At 40.6% G+C, this 14,571-nt stretch overlaps 1 protein-coding gene across 3 annotated transcripts in view; it reads right to left on the bottom strand.

Moving 5' to 3' along the window:
• The window catches only part of xkr4 (XK related 4), a 299,780-nt gene that overhangs the window by 267,438 nt on the left and 17,771 nt on the right, over nt 1-14,571 (bottom strand). Inside the window, exon 2 of one of the 3 annotated variants that reach the window (XM_059981109.1) lies at nt 2,191-2,270. The exons of the other annotated variants lie outside the window; for them this stretch is intronic. Coding sequence (XP_059837092.1) covers nt 2,228-2,270 — 43 coding nt within the window. The 3' untranslated portion in view covers nt 2,191-2,227. Of the gene's footprint in view, nt 1-2,190; nt 2,271-14,571 lie in introns of those variants that run through there. 3 annotated transcript variants of the gene reach the window in all.

Below are 14,571 nucleotides of genomic sequence, written 5' to 3'. Positions count from 1 at the left end.
CCCTGAGAAAACAATTGCTAAATTGCATGGTTTTAAGGTGAGTGGTGGGGTGGGGTTTAGAGGGGTGAGTTGACAGATGTTTCAGATGCATCTTTGTACACAGAGAGTGGTAGGAGCCTAGAACACACTACCGGCGGAGGAGGCAGAGGCTGGCACAATAGTTATATTTAAGAGGCATTTAGACATTCACATGAACAGATACAGGCTATGTGCAGGTGTATGGGATGAGTTACATTAGCACAGTTAGTACAGATAAGCTGGACCAAAATGCTTTTTCTAGTGCTGTATTGTTCAAATATTGTACACCCTATCCCCGTTATATGTGAGGGATACTTCCCTTGCAGTCGATGCACGGTGTGTAAAACGCATCATGTGAATAATTATTTAAATGAAGAAAATAGGGATGCATTCTGGAGGGCTTCCTAAATATGTTTTATCTGTAATTTATTCACATTTTCATACCAATACACAAAAAGCAGTACCACAAGGCAACATTCATATTATATTTCATCAATTTAAGGTAATATTCAACATAATAAATCATAGAAAGTTAACATACTAAGGTGTACAGTGCTCACCAACAGTGGCAGGTGTGTAGGCTCTGGGAGATGAGTGGTTGTGCAGCTTTACATGGATGAGGTGGATGGTAGTGGGTCGCCAGGATGATCAAGGACAGCAAGGGGTGAAGGAAGACTCACAGAACTCTCTGGCAAGTTAGTGGAACTCTCAGAACTGCCAGTGGCAGGAGATGCGACAAGTGTGGAGTGCTCAGGTGGAGGTGGAGTTGGTGTGGATGACACCGGTTTGAAGGAAGTGGTGAGGGTTGTTTGCTTGGCAGTATTTTGTTTTTCAGCATAAATTTGCTTGCAGGGAAGAAAAATTGACAGCAGGGAATGACTGAAATGCTGACTCCGTTCTAAACTTGGGTCTATGTCCATCGCCATTTGTGCTAAGTGTTCCCCAGCCTTAAAAAATTCTGCCTGTTGCTTCACCATAAAATCCTTCACCTGCAACTCGGCAATTTCTTCTTCATCTTTGTTATCACCTTCAGTCTGAGTTAAACGCAGAAGGTCATCCACCCTTATTTCTTCATCATGATAATCCAGGAGTTCTACCACGTCAGCAGCTTCGAGATCTGAGAATCCTTCCCCACCAATTTTACAGCTCAGGGCCACACAATCCCAGACAGCTGCACTGAAGGCAGGAAACCCCTTGAGGGTGTGCACACACTCTGCCCAAAATGATCTCCACGTTCCATTGAGAGTGGAAGACCTGACCTCTTTCCAGGATTCATCAATGTTGTTGATGTTGAACTTAGACCATTCCCTCACCGTTGGTAATCTCCCGGGATTTTCAAAAGCATCTATTGCTTGCAGCATCTGAGATATGGTCTGCCATAAAAAATACGCCTTGAAATTGGATATCACACCTTGGTTGAGTGGTTGAATCAGCAATGTTGTGTTAGGCGGCAGGTAACGCACTGTTATATTAGGATGAATACTGTCCAAACGTTTAGCATCCAGCAGCTTCGCGGTCAGCAATAGCTTGCTCACCACGCACAACTAAGTTGTGAAGCCTCTGACAATTAACAAATTTAGAAAACCATCCCCTACTTACATTAAAGCTAACAATACAGGTTTCCCCCGTTATTCGAAGGTAGAGCATTCCTATGAAATGGTTCGTAAGCCATAATGTCGTAAAATGAAGAAGCAATTACCATTTATTTATATGAGAAAAGTTTGTGAGCATTCACAGACCCAAAAAATAACCTATCAAATCATGCCAAGTAACACAAAACCTAAAATAATAGTAACATATAGTAAAAGCAGGAATGATTGATAAATACACAGCCTATATAATATAGGAATACTTTTCTGCAATTACTGCAGCACTGTCCACCGCAGCGAAAATCTCACACAAGTGCTCTCGGCAGCACTTGTGGCAGAAACACACTAGTGGCAAGTGCTCCCGGCAGAAGCACTCTTTCTAGTAACCTTTAAGCTATGAAGCTACCAAATAACACATAAAAATACACAGCCTATATAAAGTAGAAATAATGTATGTACAGTGTAGTGTCACTTACCAGACTCAGGAAGACAGTGAGCACACTGATGGTGTCTTAGGCTGAGTCAGAGTTTGGGGTGGAGAGAGGTACACGAGGCTGGGGTGTCATCTCATCGTCATCTATTTCCATCAGGGCCTTCTTCTATGTCTGCCTGCCTCAATGTCAAAGGTCAAGTTTCGTTGTCAGCTGTGGCTGATGTAGAAGCCTTGAAAAATGACAGTATGCTTGAGTGCTTCGCCTCCCGCATTTTTCTATCATACAGTTCTTTGTAAGCACTCAAACTATCCTACAAATATGCCCTGAACCTAAGTACCCTTTCAAAATTAAAGTCATACTTTTCTGCAATCATTGCAGCATTGTCAATTGCAGCGAAAATCTCATGCAATTGCTTCACGTTCAGTTCCTGGACATCTTCACTTCCGGGCCATTCGCTACTGCAATCGGCTTCAATTGTTATCCTTTCCTCTTCATCAACTCTTCATCTCTCAGTTCTTGGTCATGGGATGCCAAAACCTCTTTAACATCATCTTCGTCAACTTCCACAAACCCTTAGCCAAACTCATTATGTCCTTACTGCCTTCACCACAATCAAAAGGCTTAATTTTGCCTAGTTTTACCCTTTTTACCCTAAGTGTAACACCCTTACATGCTCTTTTAGGCTTTTCTGACACCTCAAAACTCATCTTGCTAATGGATGCACAAAATAAATCGACATAAAGCACAGATGCTCACAGGCACGTGTTTAAGCAATGCCGGCTAGAATGCAGTTCCAGGGAGAAACTTGGCTGCTCGGCACGCCCTGCCTTTTTTCGTAACAGTGAAAATACCTTCTGTTAGTGAAAACAGGTAACTAATGTAGGACTTTCATAACAGCAAGTTGATGTAAAGCGAACTTTCGAAAAACCGGGGACACCTGTATCACTTAACACTTCCTCACTAGCCTCTGAACAAAGGCAACCAAAATTTATATTTTGTTTATAATTTCCAACTTTTTTTCCCCAAATGTTAAAGCAGTTCTCTGCCGCTTGGCTGATGGCCCAGGACTTGACATTGGACACTTAAGAGGCATGGTTAAATATTTCAAGCACAAAATCACTGCACCGTAGGTAATAACAACAAAAAGTTAAGAGTGCAAGATCCCACATCCACACGCTGCCACTACCAATGCGAGACTGGTGGGAGTGTGACTGTGAGGCATGCGCGCGTGGCTTATTTTGGCAGGAAAACGGTGCGTCTCGTCCCACACAATGCTGGTCAGCCAACAGCCTTGCAGACTCCGCCGCACACGCATGCATAACTGTGAGTTCTGGACGCATTTAAGGATAAGTTGGTAGAAATAGGTTCGACGCACGACTGTGAAAATGTATTGCCTGATGACGCATATAAAGGGGATAGGGTGTATGTTCAAAAGCAACAGAAAAGACGTCAGACAGCACAAATTCCTAAAATGCCATCAGAGCAGTCTACGGCTTGGTCATTGCACAACTTGAAGTAAACCTCACAGATTCACCATTTAAAAATGAGTTAGATAGTTTAGTTAAGTTCTATATTCAACCTGTTGTTAATAAGTTCCTTATTTTACTGGATGTAGTTGATAAGCACTAAAATTGTCTCTTCCATCATGAAGACAGTTAAGAGGAATAGTAGCTAGACTCAGGACTCAGACTGTTGATATTGGACAGATAAAGAATCTAAAGTGCCCTGACGCAATTCTCCTATTCGCACTCCATTAGATAGTCTATCAATATTCATATATAATGATGTGTTAGATGGAACACTGAAACACTCATTTCTGGAACACTACAAGAAGATGACACCTTCAGAAAAGAGAAAATAAATCTGGAGACAAAGAAGGAAACCACATCATAAAACAACACTTACACTATTGGAGTACCTGTCTATTGATTTTAGACAAAAGCAAAATGAGCACAGTGTTCACAGAGGTATATCCTTTCATCACTTATCATTACTTTTAACTTAAAAGTTCCAAGTCTAATAGATTCTTCAAATCGGATACAAGAAAAAAAACAATCTTCAAGTGACTTATTTTGTGAGAACAAAATGCATAAAGATTTAGACTGAAAACGTCATAAATCTGTTGAATCTATAAATTATATCTGAATTAATGGTGCATGGGACTTGTATAAGTATGTTTCTGCTCCTGCTGAAAGCAAGAATTACATGTACTCTATTGACTCAGGCTAACCTAGGTGTTTTTCATGGAGGAAAACGTCAAGAATTGGCCTAAAATTGTTGTACCTCTAGAGACATAAAACAGAACGTTTCAGATGTAAATCCATAAATTAAGAGATAAATAATTCAGTAAATTATCTGAATATTTTTCTATCCACACTTTTCTTTCCGACAAGCTGAGATATGGGTTCCACAGTTTCAGATCGCCTCTATCAGTTGACCAGCTTTGTGAGATTCAGACGTGGTCCTTAAAGGACTTGTCATGCAGATGATGAGGTTTAAAGGACAGGTAAACTTTCAAAGTCTAATCCTATCCTCTTCTGAACTCCACACAAGTAGCTCTTGCAGGAGAGTATTTTTTTAGATATCTATACTCAAATCTATTAGACAGTTTGTATGTGTATATTCAGTACAAAAACTTCCATGGCTAGTGGTGAGAAAGAAACAGAAATGGATACAAGTAGGGCTACATCTGGTCAATTTTCCATCATACATTATACATAGCTGATTTTAATAATGTGCACATTGAACAGATACCCAGAAGACTGAGGTTAATTTTCACTCCACTTAGATAAAAATAGCGAGTACAGCTTACATTGTTTATTTAGAGATAGAGCGCAGAACAGTCCCTTCGGCCCCAACGCGCTGTAACACCCAGAAACCCACCTATTTAACACTAGCCTTATCACAGGACAATTTACAATGACCAATTAACTTACTAACTGCTGGGTCTTTGGAATGTGGGAGGAAACCGGAGCACCCAGAGGAAACCCACGCGGTTCACAGCGAGAACGTACAAACTTCCCACAGATGGTACCGGAATCAAATCTGGGGCACCCTTTTTATAATTCAGCTATGTACAGGCATTTATCAAACAAACTCTTGCCTCTATAAGGACATGCTCCAGCTTCTTTTTGCTGATTGCCAAAACAGATCTACAATGGGCACTACCGCTCTGGCTCTCCACTCTGCTCTGGATCACCTGGACAACCAGAACTCGCACAGCTACTACAACTCAGTGCATCAGACCCTCAAAAGTTATTGTCAAGCTCCAAAAGCTAGACCTCCGAACCTCACTCTGCCATAGGATCCTTGTCTTTCTCACTGTGAAGATCACAGGCACTAAATATCAGAAACATCATCTCCTCCTCACTCAACATCAACACTGGCACTTTGCTCTAAACCTATTTTAGGTTTTCTGTTTTCTCTAACCCTATGTCCTTGTGGCTAAGCAAAACTCCAGTACCAACTACAAATCCACCAATGGCAGAATCATAAGCGACGATGAAGAGGTCGACATTAGCAAGATAGTTGACTGGCACCACAGTATCTTCATTGTGCTCAACATCAGCAAGACCAAGAAACTGACTATGGATTTAAGAGGGAGAAGTCAGGCAAATGCAGAACACTCATTATTGAGGAGTCTGTGGTGGAATGAGTGAGCAACTTCAGGTTCCTGGATATGAACTTCTCAAGAGCATCTATCCTGGCCCAACACATAGATGTAACCATGAAAAAAGCAAGGTACTTTCTCAACTTTATTATAGGTTTAAGGAGATTTGGCATGTGTTTGAAGACTCTGTTCAACTTTTACAGATGTACTTTGGAAAGCTTTCTGATTAATAGCATCACAGCCTGGTATGGAAATGCTAAGTCTCTCTCCCTCTCCCACACTCTCATCTGTATCCACCATATGTACTGGTAGCTCGTTCCACACTCTCACCACCCTCTAAGAGAAGAAACTCCACCTCAGGTTCCCCTTAAAATTTCCCACCAGTTGTAGTCCAGTTGTTTATTTCATTTATTTTGTTGTGTAAGTGATGTCAAAATCAGCCTTACTATCTCTGTCTTTATGATGCATAACAAATCTGGGAAGATGGCACCATTAAGTGGTGACTGTTTGCATGCAGCTCTGGTGGGAATCATCAAGTATTTCCACTTAGGCTGAAATCCACCATGGGCATTTCAGTAAGCAACATCATTTTAAGATGTTTTTTTAAAAAAAACTATCAACACTAAATATCATCAGACCTCAGATGTGGGTCACAAGTACAGTCCCCTTTAATAAACAGAAAAACAGGGATGCCACGCCAGATTACAGGTGTGATAGAAATGTAGGGGCCTCAGGCCTCAGGCTCAGGTGAGTGTGGAGTCTCTGGAAAATAAAATTAAAGACCTCAGACCAAGATCGTGGCAACAGAGCAACATCATCTCTGAACTTTCCTTCACAAAAACCTGGCTATCTCCTGCCATTTCAGATGCAGAGCTGCAGCTCAACAGCTTCACCATTCTTCACAAAGATAGGACAGCTCAGTGTTTTAAAGGCAGAGGAAGTGGAGTATGCTTTATAATATACTCATCACAGTGCACAAACATAGTGGCTCTCTCTCTCTGTCCTGCTCACCCAACCCAGAATACCTAGTGGTTATATGTTGTCCTTTTCATCTGCTGAGGGAGTTTTCCACCACCATCCTGGTAGCAGTGTATACTCCACCTCAGGCCAACCTCAGGCAGACACTGGAGGACCTGAGCGACATAATCAGCAGGCATGAAGACATCCTGACACCTTCTCTGTCATTGTGAGATGTTTCAACCAAGCCAGCTTGAAGAAGTCTCTGAACAACTACTACTAAAATATTACCTGTGGAACCAGAGGAGCCAACACATTTGACCACTGTTATGCCACTGTCAAGAACACTTACCTTGCCATCTTACGCCCACATTTTGGGAAGTCCAATCACCAGGCTGTACTTCTACTCCCATCATATAGGCAGAGACTAAAGACCACAGCACCGTTATTGAGGACCAAAAAGTTGTGGCCAAGGAAGGCCGAGGAACACTTACAGGCCTCTGAGTTGGTGGACTAGTCAATATTCAGTGATTTATCTTCAAGTGTGAATGAAGACACCACAAATGTCATTGACCTCATCAAGACCTGTGGATGAGTGTGTGCCTTCAAGAACATATTTGTCATTACCAAATCAAAAGCAGTGGATGAAACAGGATATTTGGAGTCTGTTGAGGGCTAGATCTGTGGCATTCAAGACTGGCAGTCCAGAACTATACAAGTCATCCAGGTATGACCTATTGAAAGCTACTGAAAAAACAATATAGAAGTTAGAGACGGAGTTGTTTGCACATCAGGTCTGTCATGGTCTGCAGGCCACTGCATCCTACAAAGCGAAACCTAACATTATGAATGGCTGTAATGCTGCACTCCGAGATGAGCACAATGCCTTTTATGCACACTTTGAAAGGGAAAATAAAACAGCACCTGTGTGAATCCCCATAGCATCTGGTGACCCTGTGATCTCTGTGTTAGAGGCCAACATCCAAACATCTTTCAAGAGGGTGAACACTTGCAAGGTGTAGGCCTTGATGGTCTACCTGGCAGGCCTCTGAAAACCTGTGCCAACCAACTGACTGGAGTGTTCAAGGACATCTTCAATCCCTCATTGCTGTAGTTGGAGGACATCTTCAAAAGGTGATGCCTCAAAAAGGCAGCATCCATCATTAAGGATCACCACCATCTTTTCATTGCTACCATCGAGATGATGGTACAGGGTATAGAGATACACACACACAAATGCATACACACTTTATACTTCTCATTGTAATTTATAGTTTTTATTTTTATTATATGTAATTCTAACAAAACTAATTACCGCTGTTGGTGACTCCTGTAGATCTGTTACACTTGCATGACGCGCCCTTGGCACCAATACTGTAATGATTATTCCAAAATAAATCGAACCTATGTATTTGATCCTTTATTAATTAGCAAACATATAATTTTGAAGTGATGAAACTTAAGTGTACCCAATTTAAGCATAATTGAGCAACCTGCAAAGATACGACATCCATCAGCCCCCCCCAGCTACAAACTGCTGAGAACAAAGCACGATACATAACTAAACCCTATGTTTTTACTGTGCCCCCACCCACATGACTAGTTACCATGATAAATACACACAGAATAAAATGCAGAGAGAAAACAGACTCATGGCTCCTAGATTTTGTGTTGCAATGTACTGCTGCCACAAAACAACAAATTGCACAACATATATTAGTGATATTAAACCTGATTCTGTTATTCAGTGTAGACATAAAATTACAATAAATCACAAAAATAAATAAATTGTGTTAAGAAAGGAGTAATGAAGCAGTGTTCATGAACAATGACAAGTCAGTGAAAATCTATGCATCAGGTTTATTAAAATCAGTCAAGGCTAATTTCAGACATGGTTAAAACAGCCTTCTCATATGAAATTTCAATGACTCCACAATACAAAATTAAAAATGAGACTGGAGAAAATCACCAGTTTTATCAAAAAGTTGACACGAGGCACCAAATTCTGCATGAAAACTTTGTGCAATGACTATTAACATTATTTAAATTTATTGTCTGCTAAATATGATACTGGAAAAAAATACATTACTATAAATACAGAAAATACAGTTTAAAATCAGGATTCTTCCTCAAATTATGAATGCTATTGCAGTTTTTTTTCCCAGAATTATTGCATCTTGCTTTCTATCACCACCAGACATGGCACATAAAAGTAATTTCTATCCCTTCCTCTTCTCTCTCTCTCTCTCTTTCATTCCCCACTTCTCTTTTCCTCACCTCCGTCTGGTCTCTTTCCTCCTTCCCTTTCTTCCATGATCCTCTGTCTTCTCCTTTTAGATCTTTATTTTCAGCCTTTTCCAACCATCACACCCCCCACCTAGCATCTTATTCCATCCATTCCACCTCCCCCACCCACCCAACCTTTCCTCCACCTGGTTTCACTTAACACTAGCAAGCTAGTACTTCTTCCCCTCCTTCACCTTCTTATTCTGGCTTTTCCCCCCATCCTTTTCAGTCCTGATGAAGGGTCAACTGCTCATTCCTCTCCGTAGATGTTACCCGAGCTGCTGGTTTCCTGCGGTATTTTGTGCCTCTTAAAGAGAGCACCTATGATTTCCACTGCTGGCCAGGTATGTTGGGAAGAGGAAAAGGGAAAGATTCAGAAACAAAACAAAGTTAAATTTAACAGGTTTTCAATCCAAGATCAGGCTAAATAAGTGCATTGGGTTTGCTTGATTTTTCCTTTCATGTCACCTCAAACTGTAAAAGCAATTATTGATTAATCAAAGCATCTGCAAAAGTAAGCAGAAAGAATAAAACACCGATTAACAGTAGAAATTAAACTTATTATCTTGGAATCAGCACAGTATTGGAGGATTGATATCTGGGCTGGGAAGGCAATGCTAGACTTGCTTTTCCTTACAGAGTAACTCCGATCAGAAGCAGCAATGATAAAGGAGAAGGAGGAATGGGTCAGTATGAGCATGATTGCCAAGTACTCCTCAAGGAAGTGTAGCTAGAGTCACTTTAGACAGTGGATATAGGAATCAATTCAAAAACACTTCTTGGGGTGAAAAGGTTAAGCATTTTTAATTTGCCACTTAAAAACACAAGCAAACACTGCAATTAAGAATAACGATATGTTTATTAAACAAATAAATTGCTACAAAAGGATAGGGATTAAGGAAAATGCTAAAGTAGTAATGTCAAAAGGTGAAATTGAAGTGGGGCATCAACAAGGAGCACTTAGAGCAGGTTTTCACCAACATGGGGCCCACATACACCTGTTAATGGTAGGGGGTCCATAGCATAAAAAAGGTTTGAGAACCCCTGATTTAGAGAATCAAAGCCTATGCAAATAACATCAGTGGTCAAATGAGGCATCTCAGCAGAGAATCAGGGTAGAAGATAAAGAGAAGATTATTACCGATCTGAAAGCCAGTCAGGAAGAACATACATAATAAACAAGACTAAAGCAATAAAAATAAGTAAATCTTTAAAAGCAAACAGGAATAGTGCATGCAACACCATCTGCCCCCTTCAAAGGAACAAGAGCAATGCAATTGTGGTTTAAGGATTTTTAAAACTTTGCAGCAAAAGTCAGGTGCTGACCACGAGACAAATAATAGGGAATGTGGTTCAATCAGTCCAAGAGGGTGGTGAGGTTTCAACCCATAACTTCCACGAGATGAAGCTGTTATAATGTACATAAGTTAATCAAGAACTGCAAAAAAAAATAAGCAATGCACTGAGCAGACTGAAGCCAAGATTTGATGCCCAGGATCATTGACTGGATAAAGAACAGTTAAGTACCACAGGAGGGAACTTGTTTGCTTTCACCTCTGCAGGGAATGCGCATTTTTTAAAAATCTGTATTTAAGATTACCTTACCTCCTCCCAGTGGAAACTCTGCCTTAACTTCCTTTGATTTATGGAGAGTGTTTAATTTCTCTTTACAACACACACAGAATGCTGAAGGAAATCAGCAGGACAGGCAACACCTATGGAAAAGAGAAAACAGTCGACGTTTCACGAAGGGTCTCAGCCCAAAACATCAAATGTTTATTCTTTTCCACAGATGCTGCCCGGCCTGCCAAGTTCCTCCAGCATTTCGTGTGCGTTGCTTGGATTTCCAGAATTTGCAGATTTTCTCTTGTTAATTTCTCTTTACCTCAGTTATCAAACATATAATTGTGTGAATCCATGACTTGGCATTACTTTCATCAGAAGCTTTTTCCTTCACACCTACACTGCAGAGTAAATATTCCTAGCATATATTAATACCCAGATTCTATATTAGAATCATTTTTCACTAACTGTGTGTTAAGTAACAACTGTAGTTGATAAATTTACTCAGGATTTTCTGCATTCTCGAGGGGCCAAATGGTCTACTTCTGCACCTATTGTCTATTGTCAATATGCTGATAATTGCCATTACTGAAAGCACTGAGACTGAATATTGTTTCAGTAAGACGGAATCTTTGATGAACTTTGAAGTAGATTTATTTAAACTAATTACAACAAACTTTAAATTGCACAAAGTATCAAGCCCCAGGACAAAAACGCAGAAGAAACAGACTACAGCAAAAGATTGGCCATACTCCGTTCTAAGGCATTGTGAGTAGTCCTGAGATAATAAACACTTGAACAGAGTAAAATAATAAGGTTTAATAACGATACATTTTCAAACTGTCTCAGCTTCTAGATCCAACTTCTAAGGAGTCTCAGTGAACATGAAAGTGATTTAATTGTTCTTTCATCCTTTAAATTGCTAATTACTTGCAAGATGGCGCCAGTTTACAACACTCCCTTGCTCCCTCAGATAGCTCATGAAAATGTCTTTTTTTACTTCTTTTACGTCTGTTTTTCACCTTAAATGTGTTTCTGGGAGTGTTACAGCCTTCAATTTACAGTTTGGAGTTCGTCTGAGTAATCCAATGCTTTGCTGTCTCCAAGAAGATTCTGGGAAGCAAGCGCGTACTCAGACTGGGACGCAAGCTGATATTTGACTCCATTTCACTGATTAAAATGTCTACTAATTACCAATTAAAGCAACAAGGAAGGTTGAGAATTGAAACTGATGCAGAAGGCAAGGGAGAGTTCAGTACAGACTGCCTTCCTTTTGATTGCTGCCGGTGGAGGAATCTGTGAGCGGCCTATCGCTGTGGGGCCTACTGTGGCATGCAGGTAGGTCTCTCTGCCTCAAATGGTGTCCTCTTTCGATGAACATCAGTGATATCGGAGGATGGTGTCGTGGTTCTGCGTTTATGGATTGGACAATTATGTTTAAGGACTGTGGACTTACTCAGATTTATGATTTTTGTATGTTTTTTAATCACCCATTCCATTTCCATTTTGTTGTGCGAGGGGAGGGTGTTGGGTGGTGGGTTTGATGTTATGTTGTGTTCTGTTAGTTTGTTTTTTGCTTTGTTGTTAACCACTGGCAAAGCTCCAGAAGACTGGAGTTCTGCAGGTTGGCCCGCCTAACCACAGTTGTGAGAAATTACTGGAGGGAATTCTGAGGGACAAGATCTACTATCATTTGGATAGTCAAGACCTGATCAGGAATAGTCAGTATGCTTTTATGTCTGACAAATTTTATGGAGTTTTTCCAGAGAAAACTAAGGGCACAAATGACGGTAATGCAGTGCATGCTGTCAACACAGAAGGCCTTTGACAAGGTTTCTGCATGACTGTCTTATCGGGAAAATTAGGATACATGGGATTCAGGGTGAGCTAGCAAGGTGGTTTCAGAATTGGGTCATTTATTAGGAAGCAGAAATTGATGGTTGAAGGTTGATTCTCTGACTGCAGCCCTGTGATTAGTGGGGTGCACCGTGGGTCAGTATTGGCACCTCTGCTATTCATCATTTATGTAAGTGTTTTGGATATCAATGGGCATGACATAATTAGTAAGTTTGCTGAAGATTCTAGACTAGAGGGGTTACGATACATTGAAAGGTGACCTTGACGATTTAGACAAATGTGCTGAGGAATGACAAATGTATTTCAAATGAATTAAGTGGAGATACACTTTGGACAGTCAAACCAGGGGAGGACTTGTACAATGAATGGCCAGGCACTGAGGAGTGCTGTGAGCAGAGGGACCTGCAAGTGTAAGTGTGCAGAAATGGTCAGGAGTGAAAATGAAACTATTTCACTATGTTAACAACAAAGAATTTAAAGGTATCAACAATCATCTTGAAAATTGAAATGAAAGCAAAGGTTTGAAAGATGCCATCATCAAAAGCACTGCATGAGACAATCCATTATTTACACTGATTTTGACCATTCACTGGATTAATTCCTCCATCAAAAACTATAAGGAACCAATAGACAGTTTAATAGTACTGTAGTAGCATTGGGAGTGTTCTAATTTGTTCTGTATTTCATTGAAATACGGTACCTGATTTGCTACCCAATTAACTGGTAGTTTGGGCAGCATCTACGGGAAAGAGTAAACAGCTGATATTTCGGGCCGAGACCTTTCATCAGAACTAGAAAGAAAGATGAGAAGTTAGACTAAGAAGGTGGGGGGGGGGGGGAAGGCAAGGAAAGACTTTCACTGATCAACTTCCCAGCTCTTTACTTTGCCCCCTCCCCTCTCCCGTTTTCACCCACCACCCTGTACACCTTCCTCCCCTCCTCCCACCTCCTTACCCTGACTTCTCATCTTTCTTTCCAGTCCCGATGACAGCCCGAAGAGACGACGGTTTACTCTTTTCCATAGATGCTGCCTGACCTGCTGAGCTCCTCCCGCATTTTGTGTGTGTTGCTTCGGATTTCCAACATCTGCGCATCTTCTTGTGTAAATGGTAGTTTGTCTTTTTTTATACCATTTTAACTATTTCCATGAAACTTTGGCCAATTTGGCAGCACTTAATTAGGCCAATATGTACCTATCCCTGTGTGTTCCAATCACCTGGAATTCACTATATAAGGGAGAATTATGGATTGCTAAATACTGAACAATACTGTCAAAGAGCCATATAAATACTTGTACAATAGACTGAACAAACAGAGGACCCAGGAGAGCATGAGCCGGTCGGATGGGAAGAAGTTAATCTGCATGTGCTAAACTAATCAATGCTAAGAAGAAAAATATGACAGGTACTGATGATATTTTTCTTGAAGCTGAGACCTTCATTGTCTGCTCTAAAAACAATTCTGTATCTTGGATTTTCCTTTAATCAAAATCACTATTATTTTTGTCTGTGCTTCCTCTTTAGTTGTAATATTCAAATGAGCAAATTATTTCCTTGTTAGGCAGCACGCTTTAACTTTTCTCTGAAGGTTCTTCAAGTAGCAAGCTCATTCCTTTGATACACAAGCTGCACAGTTTCCAAGTTCAGTCAGAACCACATCAACCAGTCATGTTGTGCTGATCCTTTTCTACAGCAACGTGGTTAAACTTGGCGCATGCAATTTCCAATAAATCAAAGCCATGGAAGCTTGCTACTTTCTGCATGCTTAATGGCACCTGTGCAGGCCTTTGGCAAGCAAGATTTCAGCTGCAGAAAAACATTGGATCAAAGCTACTTTTTCTTCTCAACTCTTCGATGGTGAGAAGAAATGTCCCTCAAAAATCTTGAGGGCAATGCTGATTTAGGCCAAGTCTTTATGTATATTTAAAGCAGAGGTTGATAGATTCTTGACTGGTCAGGGCATGAAGGGATATGGGAGAAGGCAGAAGACTGGGGCTCAGAGAAAAAATTGATTAGCTATGATGAAATGGTGGAGCAGACTTGGTGGGACACATGGCCTAATTCTGCTCCTATACTTCATGGTAATTATCATTTTTAGTGCCAACCTGTATTCAGCAAGCTATTAAGGTATATTGTATTTGTATCTTATGGGATTGGTTTATTAGCTAGGCAGAATAGTTAAACTATGGACAGACTCCTATAATTTGGTGTCCAATTGCTTGGAAATCACAATACTTACATGAGTCTTTATGTTGCTG

This window comes from Hypanus sabinus, chromosome 1 (assembly GCF_030144855.1).
Source record: "Hypanus sabinus isolate sHypSab1 chromosome 1, sHypSab1.hap1, whole genome shotgun sequence".
NCBI classification, from domain to species: Eukaryota; Metazoa; Chordata; class Chondrichthyes; order Myliobatiformes; family Dasyatidae; genus Hypanus; species Hypanus sabinus.
Note: the sequence above shows the minus strand (reverse complement) of the source record. Positions and strands in the feature narration are given on the sequence as shown.